Genomic DNA, 10,092 nt, shown 5'->3' with positions numbered 1-10,092 from the left:
GGGAAAGAAACTGCTGGTGTCCTCTGCTTGCTTCATTTGGGCTTATGTATACAAAGCGGTTCCTTTGTTTTAATTTTTTAAATTCAAAAAAATTTAAGCACGTATTTATTGAGTACCTGTGAAGATCAGCTGTCGATAAGGTGGTAAAGTGCCTGCTTTCAAGGAGCTTCAAATCTCGTGCAGAGAGATAGATAATAAGCTAGTTATCTAATGAGGAATTTCAGATGGTATTATCAATTAACATGGACGGTGGTAAGGATGAAAAGTAGTAAGGCTCTTTTGGTCATCAAGAAACAGTTGTCTAAAGGACGCTGAGACAGGAAATGGGGGGTGGACCACTTTAGACTGCAGATATTTCAACACGAGCTGGAGAATCATCTAGAATATAATTACTATTGAGCAATTCTCAAGAAGTCCTCTGTGCGTTCACCGATAAGGTCAGACTGACCTCACACAGCACTGAGTTGGTATGCCGCTTGGGGAAATGCTTGCGCCTCTCTTTGTAGCCCGGAGATTGAACTTGGAGGTCTGGCTTTGGTGTACTGGTACCCCAGAAGGCTCTGGGAGGTCAAACCCTGAGGAATTTAGAGAGTTGCTGTTTGAAGTTCCTTGGTGGGGACATGTACACATAGACATGCTTATACCCTTTGCATATCCTCGCAGGAATATCTAAGAAGCCAGCATCAGTGGCGGGTCCCTGGAGAAAGAGGGCCTGACCGTTAGGATGAGACAACAGCTTCCTTTTTAAATTTCTTAATATTTAATTTAACAAAAAGCAGAATATGCTTACATGGCTCACAATTTTAAAAGGTGCAAAAAGGTATATGATAAAAGAGACTGACTTGGTACTGTATATTGTTTAAAGTTTTCCCCCTGGCAAATATGAGCTATTCAAGAGCTAAACTAATTTTAGGGGAAGTTCCTTGGTGATGATTCACTGTGGTCTCAGGAAGAAAGTTTTGGACTAAGTCAGAATGGAGACCTAAATGTTAAAGTTGTTTGCATTAGTTTGTTTTATCTAGTCAAAAAACCTACATTATTATTTATGGGATAGCTTTAAGGTTGTTGCTTCATAAAATGTGGTCTAAACAGAACAATTCGATTATTTTGATTAAGTGCAAAGGTTCAGATCCCTCGAGTACAATTATCAGCTGAGTCATCATGGGTGAGTTATTTAACCTCCCTAGCCTCAGTTTTCTCATCAGCAATCATTTCATAAATTTATTGTGAGAATTAAATGAAGAAAGAGATAAATAAGCGTTAGCACTTAGTATTTACGAAATGGAGCAAGGAAGCCCTCTGGAAGATAATGAACTTTACTATATATCCATTCAGTTGCATTCGAAGCATTGTTCTCTGTGTCTCCTGTTAGTTCATTCAGCAGGTATCTGTGGGAAGCCTGATCTGTGCCTGATACCATCCTAGGCCTAAGGGGAACCGTGAAAAGCAAAGGCAGTTCTGGAGTTTATAATCTGGCGAGGGACACAGACATCAACCTGAGAATCACACACGTGACGTTAAAGTTCTGCTCAGTCCTTGAAGGGGTGGTGTAGGGTGCTGTGTGTAGCCGAGAGAGTTGACCCTGGCGCGGGTGTCTGAGAAGGGATGTTTCCCCAAGGAAGTGACTTAGCCGACATCCGAAGGACGAGTCAGGCTGTCAGAGGGGAGGAAGGAACAGCATGTGTAGGGCCAGCATGTCTGTTGAGGGCAGAGCTGGGGCACGTGGTGCCACACAGCCCCAAGGCATAGTCAGAGTAGACGCACCAGGCCACCCTGGGAAGTTTTTCCTATATCAGAGTTGTCGTTGACCGGGGTGGGTGGGAGGCGAGATCATCAGATTATCATTTCGAAGTGATAGTCTGCAGTGTGGAAATGAATTGGGAGAGAGCCAGCGTGGGTGGGGAACTGATCAGAAGGCTGTTGCAGTGGCCTGGGAGGGAGAGTTTGGAAGCTTGAGCTGTCGTGGGTGTGGAGAGGCGTGAGTGGACTGACTCCATGGATGTTTAGGAAGGAATGCTGGCAGGACTCGATAATGCTTCAGCTCTGGCAGGTGACGACAGAGAAAGCGCAGTCGAGCATGGCCCTTTGGATTCTGGTTTGCACGTTTTGGTGGAAGGTTGTCCCATTCACTCAGAGGGAGGATGTATGGCAGAGGGAGAGGATTATGAATCTGCTGCGGACTTAAGTCCAAGAGCAGGCAGGAAGGCAAGTGGATGTAGAACTCAGAGGGGTCTGGGCCAGAGATCTAAACGCATGAGCTTATTTGATACCTGGAGGGGAAAAAGGAAGGGAGGGAAGGACAGACAGGAAGGAGCTCTTGAGACAGGACTTTGGATAGGGAGATGGCATCCTTCTTCCAGCAGAGTCCTTGCTCCTGTGCTGTGTGCCCGCCATGTGGTGGCAGCTGGGTGTAAGGAAATCTTTGGGGACCCTCTGTGGAGTGGACTCTTTCTGTTCCACTCTCTGTCCTTCCCAGGAGGCCTGGAACTGCCATCTGAACTAGCTGGAAGGAGAATGGATGCTGGGGGCTGGCTCCTGGCTGCTGAGACCTGCGTATTAGCTGCACTTGCCTGGGTATTATCTGTAGATAATTGGAAATTGGTTTGAACATCAGTAACAGTAAACTAATCACGACTCGCAAACTGCTTGTTTTATTCTTTGGAGATTTTTAAATTCCCTCTGAATGTGTCTGTCTCTGTCTCTCTCTTTCTCTGAATGTCGGTCAGATCAGCCAAGGGTCAAAGGCACTTGTAAGGGTGAGGGAGAGAGGTCCAGAGGACACAGACCAGTGCCAGGCGTGTGGGCCACAGTGCTGCCCACCTGCTGGTTGGTCTGTTTATCTATCACCTATCACTAGCTTATTTTAAAAATGGATTTAAGCCTGACTTGCTTTTCTACTGAATTTGGTGTCCTCAGTGGCTGGTATAGGAACCAGCGTGGATAGTTCTCACTTCCTGGCAAATATAAAAATATATGCCCAGAGAAAATCCCAAATGTGGGCAACTGGGGCCCCCTGGTGGCTGCATCTGGTTCTTCACTTTCACTGCTTTTCCTGCTCAGCACGTTGCGGAGGTGGCGAAAAGGAAGTTTTGCTCTCACTTGAAGTCTTTCCTCTGGACTTCGCTGTTTCCCTGGATTTCGTGATGGCCCTCAGCCCCTGCCACTCAGCTGCTGGTCTTGGGCCTTCCTCAGCCAAGCCCAGCCTTCCTGAGGTGCCGTGACAGTGATGCAGTCTCTTCATGTTTGCTGGCAGCTGCAGGCTCTTTGGGCCGCTTCTTACGTGTAGCCCGCCCAGCACACTCTGCAGTATGAGAAAAACAGCGAGAAATATGAGAAAGAGGCTTGTGTGCGTTGCCTGGGAATAGAACATCTTTGGGTGTTGATATCCATCAGGTGGCACTGTGATCTTATTTTTGTTTATATTTTTCTTCACAGCCAAGCTCTACTCCAGGAAGTGAAAATGTGATGCCTCGAGAGCCACTGGTAAGAACCCCAATTATATATGCATCATTTTCTAATAACTATAATAATTACATATGCAACATTTTCTAACATGGTGTGAGTTCAAAGAAACTGTATGATCTTACAGTTTCACATCAGTAGTGTCCCTTCAAAAGCAGATGTTGTATGGAGACTAACCCCGTCAATGACCTCTGCATTTCTGGCATTAGGGGTGAGTGCGATCTCCTTAGTATAGCCTGGTCTTTTCTGGAACTAAAAGCATCCATCCCAGTTGGTGAGGTACCACTTGGTTTGGTGCTGGTCAGTAGTAATTAGTGGGATGCCTGAAACCTTGGGGGGCTGAGTTGGAGTCAGGTTGCTGGGCCTAACCAGTCTGCTTCTTGACTGTCTGGAATAGCCATTCTCTGCCTGGCAGGGTGAGGGCACCTCAAGTGGCCTTTGAAAGACGAGTGAGGGAGGGAGCCCCGCTTTTGCCTGGTCAGTAGTTAGGCTGTGATATCTGTTACCAACATTATCTGCTTGTACTATTGACGGGGAAGAGGCCTACTAAGTACCGAGGGTAATTTTCTTTACAAAGTGCTTTGCTCTGGTGGTCTGGGCTGGAATCCCTGCCCGCCTGCCCCATTTTCATCCTAGTGTGCATTTTAGGGCCTGCTGTCAGTCCCGTTGGCTGGATAGTGAGACCTGTTCTCTACGAACTAGATAAGTTTTATGGCGGGGCCAGCTTTAGGCCGAAATTTTTTTTTGAGCTTTTTCTTTCTTCGAATAGTGACAGCAAGCTTAGGGAGGTGCCGCCAAGCTGCCGTTTCCCCAGGGCCTGGCGTTTCCCAGATTTTCTTCCCTCTCCTTCTGGCAGCAGCCGGGGGAGGCGACATGAGGTCCTTAGCTGGGTGAGCGAGTCTGCATTCTAGCCTGTCCTAAGGCTTTCCGAGGCAGAAGATGAGTTGGTTTTGACTGAGCTGTAGAAATGCCAGGGTGGTACAAGCCCTGCGGGACTGTTTCAGGAAAGTACTACTGTCACCGTGTCACCAAGTACGGGTCCCTGTCCCCCCAACCCTCCCCCCCCACCCCTCGCGGCTCCCTTTCACTCCCTTGATGTTGCCTGGGTTCTTCCTTGAAGCCACGCCGGTGTGAGAGCCAGAGGAGACGCTGCTCTGCCAGTCTCTTAGGTCTGGAGCATGAGTGTTTCCCGCGGGGCCTGCCACAGTGCCCCTCGGGCTGAGCTTGCGGCCGCTTTTGGACTAAAGTCCGCATCGAACACGGTAGTCCTCTGGAACCCTTTACTTCCTCAGTCTCGTTTTAAATTTCCATCTTCTGATTTAACTATTGATCACTGGAAGAGTGGCCAGTCCATTCTAGGGGGGCACGATTGGACAGAACCTTGGAGGATCTTTCTAGCAGTGAGCGCGACGCACTGGCAGCCTCGCTGCGTTCTGGGCGTTCGGAGCCCTGCAGCCGCCCTTTGCTCTGCTGACGTTTCTGTGCTCTTCCCTTTTCCTGCTGTACTGTGCATCCGCCGGTTGGTTGGTTGTATTTTTATTTCTTTCTTTTCTGGGAGGCCCTGAGCAGTCTTCAAACCCTAGTAGCCTGTGATTGTCCAGAGTTCAGACTCATTCTCTCCAGGCCAACTTTACAATTACCTTATATTTAATTAATATTTTTTCTCCTCTTTACGCACTTGCTGCATAATTGCTCAGAGGAAAGAAAACACATAGCAGCAATTTATATATATATAAAGAAAACAATAATTAAAAAAAACCTCAAAATAAACTCCCATCTCATTTGGGCTGATCCTATGAGTTGGGTAATTACGGCCCTATTAAAGGTAGACCCCTCTTTTTTTTTATTAATTTTTTCATATTAAACTCCCACAGTCTCTCAGTCATGCCCTCATTGCTTTTGGCTAACCATTTGCAGCAGCCTGATTAAATGAGGGCACCAGCCGAGCCGCGTGGCCTTGTGTGAGCTGCTTCTGCCTCTTGGGAGTGGCGCTGGGGGGGCGTCAGGCAGAGGAGCCCGCCGGGGGGCTAGTGAGGGCTCGTGTGGCAGGTTGTGGGCACAGGACAAGCTGCTGTGAAATGGCAGCAGGCTGGACGAGAGTCACAGGGGCCTGGGGAAGTGACGGGTGGAGCCGCCACCCACAGAAAGCCTCATAGCCCTCAGCCCGAGACACCCTCCGCCGGGGAGGTCCCTCAGGCCGTGTGTGTTAGCCATCTCCTGGATGCTCAGGAGGGACAGTTTTAGTCGAAGACTAAAACTAAGCCTTCTCAAGTAATTTGTATATTTTATTTGGGGGAGAAAAGGCAAACAGCGTTAAGGCTGTATGTTTAGCAAACGTACAATATGGTATGTGATTTGGTGCAGCCTTGCCTGGTTTGGAGCGTGAGAGAGCCCTCATTATTCAGAGAAAAGAATTCTGCCTGGGGTGTGGGAGGGGTGTGTGGGGGGTCCTAGGGGGGGTGGTTTTTGTGGAGCTCGAAGTCAGGTCTGGAGGAACAGGATATTTCAGGGTTGGGAGAACACCCTGCTGTGCTATTTTTGTTTTTGTTTTCAGCTGAGTGAAAAGTTCCTTAATGGAAGCTGCCTGTGCTCAAACTAAAAGGGCCGGCATGGGATGCTGAAGGCAGATACGCTTATTCTTCGTCTCTAGAAAGAGACGATCGCTTTGGAAAAATTTCCCCCCTTATTTAAAAAGTGAGTTATGACAGCAGCTCTGTCGAGTATTCAGTACAGTGCAAATGACGTTGACAGGTGGACGCATTTGGGCGTCTGTATTATTGTTTTGCTTTATTTGCTGGGGAAGGAGGGCCTGGGTTTCATTTCTGTCCTCTCTGGATGGTAAAAACTGGCTTGTGATTTTGTGGTGAGGATAGTCTTGTAGTTTCTAAAGAGCACGTTTGTATACGTAGCCATCCCCTTGTCTTGATTCTATCAAGCAGTGACACTGCATGTTACCTTCTCTTGTCCCTTAAATCTTCCTCCCCCCCACAAGAAAAACCAACCCAGCAACTCCTACTGTGTGGTAAGATAGTTGCTTTATGATTTCGTAACATTCTCAGGGCTGGAGATTGGTGAATGGACCAGTCTTGATAAATTCTTTAAACTCCCAGTTGAAATTCTGATCGTTCATGACGAAACTCTTTGCCAAAGTTAAAATGGCGGGTTACTTTTTCTCCTTTGTACTTCGCTAGGCTTTGCCTCCTAGGGCAGAGTTTTGACCACTCTCCAGAGTCCTGGCCTGCAGGTTCTCCCGGACCTGTTCAGACCCTTCTGTAAGTTTGCTGCAGAGCCGAGTTTTCTCGCCCCCTGGGTGGACACATGCTCAGGCTGACGCAGAGGCTCTGAGCTGGGTCCTACTCTGCTCCAGAAGCATCAGGTCCCGCCTGTCATAGGTGTTTAAGAAGGGGGGGACAGTCGTCTGCCCGGAGTAACTCAGTTCCTGTCATGCTTGGACACAGAAACTGGGCTTAAGTAACCTCCTGAGAGTCCTTTTAGTCATACGACTTTAGGTTATTTGAAGGAAGCAATACCTAAGTTTTCGTTTACATGTCTGCTTGTTTCAATGCAGCAGGTGCCTCGGTACTCAGCAGCACTGTTGCTCACCTGCTCTGCACCACGCTTTCGGGTTTGGGCTAAGCTAGAATTTCAGCTTTTTGGTCTTCGATGCCAGGTTCTTTCTGATGGAAGGCTCTTCTGCCATCGTCTCTTCCTGTGACTTGAAGATATAGGGTTTTTTTGTTTGCTTTTTTGTCATCATCGTTTCTGTCCTTCCCCTGCATCCATCCTCCATAAGAATGCCAGACTACAAAGAATGTTTTTGTAAATGATGACGGTAATTTCTACTTTATCACTTCCCCTAGGATTTAGTATTTTTTAGTGTGCCGGATTCTTAAAAGGAAAGACGCTGCACACTTGAGATCCAGGCCGTGTCTCAGTAGTTGTGTCCTATCAGTACCCCCAGGTCTGTCCTCAAGGCTGAGACGGAGCCCTGCCCAGGGGGTTCCCTGTCGTGCATGTGATCTCCACCCTCCCTGGGGAGCTCATACATCTTCCACCTGGACACCTTTGGATTTTCTCTTTGGATTTTAAGTCACTTAACCAGAGGCTGGTAATCAAAAGGCCATTGATATCTCGGTGGATTCAGGAAGCTGGTCTGAGCTTCTCTAAGAAGAGCTGCGGCTAGTTTGCCTGTCTTCTAGAGACCCCTCACGCGGCTTCCTGGCAGTCTCCCCGTGTCTGTACCTTTGTGGTTAGAGCACTTGCTGTACTGTGGAGAGCTGTTCTCATGTTTTCCCCCCACCGAGACATTTCTGAAGGGTGACAGTCATGTGCTCAATGCATTTCTTTGTGTACCCTCATGCACATATGGATGCGTGTACGTGCATATGTAGAAAATATAACACACACATATATTTATTTTATAAAATTCAAAGCACTCGGTGGGGAAATAAAGTTGATTTTAATACTGTGTTCATGAAAGTGTTTTACAAGCAGAGGGGCGATGAAACTAGCCATTTAGAGATTTCAGGAAATTTTTGTTTTTCCAGGAAAAATAAATAAATATGGCAAATCTAAGGTATTAAACATTATTTTAAAAATCTGTGGTGGTCGATTTCTGTGGGCTGTAGCAGAGTTAGGTTTACTGACATGAGCTGTAATTTCTACCTCTGAGTCCCACTCAGGAACGTCTGTCTGGATGTAGGTGACCGGGGATGACATTATAGGGATGACCCTAAATTTGCTCTATTGACTTATTTTTAAAAAGTGAATCGTCAGATTTGGGTACATAAACTGTTACTAGCAACACATTATAACTCCTCCTGAGAAATTTGGGACCGAAAACAAGTGTAAACAGCTGGAGGGGGGTCTTGGAGCGGCTCTGGTGGTGACATGGTCCTGTGGCCAGACAGACTCCGGACCCTGGGCCTGCAGCCTGGGCACCCACTGTTCAGATAGGAGCGGAGAGCATGCCCGCCTTCCTCCTCCTCCACTCTCCTCTCAGGGGCAGTGGAAGACCTTGAGCGAAGCAAATGCTGCTCTTTCAACACTGACACCTCTTGTTGGGACGGTCCCTGAGATTCCCGCCTGCCCTGCAGATCGGGGGAGGAGACCCGCGCGTAGAACTACGTGCTGAGAAGGATGAGCTTGAGAAAAGCCTCATCCCGTCTCTGGGTGGCCTCTGTAATCTCCAGGCCACTTACTGACTTTTAAATTGCTGCCTCTCTCTACTCGTCCTTCCTATTAGGGACTAGAGGGTTTATTGAATAGACTAGGCGGTGCCCTTTAAGTTCTTTCCTGCTTCAGGTAAATGAAGAGGTGGTTTCTTCAGTTTTAAGGTATCCTTTTACAAATAATTATTAGATGAATCGAAACTCTTCGGAGTAATAATTAGAGAAGTGGAATCCGAAGTAGTCGTTCAGCTTTGTTTATACTTTGGGCTGCTGGCTTTCCTGGTGACACTGTTCCTGCCGTGGTTCCTGGAACCCGAGGCCCTGGCTGTTGGCTAACCAGACACGTCCTCGTTTTGGAGTGTGGGGACTGAGGACTGAGCACTCGAGGGTCTCTCCTCAGAGCCGCACCGTGACGAGGAGTTCAGCCTTCAGTCTTGTCACCAGCACCATTTTTGAGAAGAAGCGGCCTCTTTCCTCCCTTTTCTGCCGCGGGTCTGTCTTTGCAGTCCCCTTAGGCGCCCCGCCCCACCTGTCACCTGAAGATGGGGTCCGCGGAGCATTTCTTTGGGCAGAAGGACGTTCTGAAAGGTTCTTCTTTTGTTTAAAATTGAAAAAAATTTTCACTTAAAAGTGTCTTTTTGAGTGTGACCTCCCGGATGGGAATTCCATGTGGCAAACTCAGTAAACCCCTCACGTCGTACCGCGGATGACCGTGCGGCCCGTGTTTTCCAGGATAATTTTTAACTTAAAACATTTTAGCCCATTGTCAAACCACACAGACCAATTTGGGTTTGAAAAATACGATCTCGTAGTTAATCCCACTCCTGCGCCGTGAGAAGCCGCAGGAAGATGAAGCGGCGCTCTGGACAAGGACGCGCCCGCCGCCCTTCTTCCCTCCCGGCTCGCCTTCCTTTTATGGTTTGTAGTTATAACCAAGATTTATGCTTGTTGCTCCACAAATCTTCTCTGCCATTATGAGTTTGTCTGCACAGTCTAGAGATGGGGCCGACACTGAGTGATTCTCGAGGTAAATCTACGCGAGGGCACTCCCTGACACTCAGAGCCGAGAGCAGCCAGCTCAGAGCCCCTGGTGGACGGGGAACCTGGATAAATTGCCCTTGTCGAGAAGAAGACACGCTGTCACCTTTGTGACCTCTTGCCTCAGCAGCGACTCTGGTGGCGCAGCTCTCCTGTGTGAGCTCAAGGAGTGCGGGGGCCGCTCTGAGTCAGCGATCACCCCCTTCACCCCACAGTGTCCGCCAAGAGGCCTTTCCCTTCTCTCTCTCCGTGTGTCCCCTGTGGCCCAGTTGGGCCACACAAGAGGGTCTTTAGGGGCAGGGCCGCTTTTCCAGCCTGGTGGGGAGGAGCTGCTAACAGAATCAGACACGCAAGTCGATTATTCGTTCAAATCGTTTAGTTTTTCCACACTTCACCGAAATGGATTTTGATGGAGAAAGGG

The 10,092-nt window shown here is 48.2% G+C and overlaps 1 protein-coding gene across 1 annotated transcript in view; it reads left to right on the top strand.

The window, feature by feature from the left end:
* Window positions 1–10,092, top strand: part of PEX14 (peroxisomal biogenesis factor 14) — a 121,068-nt gene that overhangs the window by 11,781 nt on the left and 99,195 nt on the right. Inside the window, exon 2 of the mRNA XM_006914432.3 lies at window positions 3,436–3,483. Within this exon, the coding sequence (XP_006914494.1) occupies window positions 3,436–3,483 (48 nt within the window). The remainder of the gene's footprint in view (window positions 1–3,435; window positions 3,484–10,092) is intronic.

Source organism: Pteropus alecto, unplaced genomic scaffold (assembly GCF_000325575.1).
Source record: "Pteropus alecto unplaced genomic scaffold, ASM32557v1 scaffold125, whole genome shotgun sequence".
Classification (NCBI taxonomy): Eukaryota; Metazoa; Chordata; class Mammalia; order Chiroptera; family Pteropodidae; genus Pteropus; species Pteropus alecto.
Note: the sequence above shows the minus strand (reverse complement) of the source record. Positions and strands in the feature narration are given on the sequence as shown.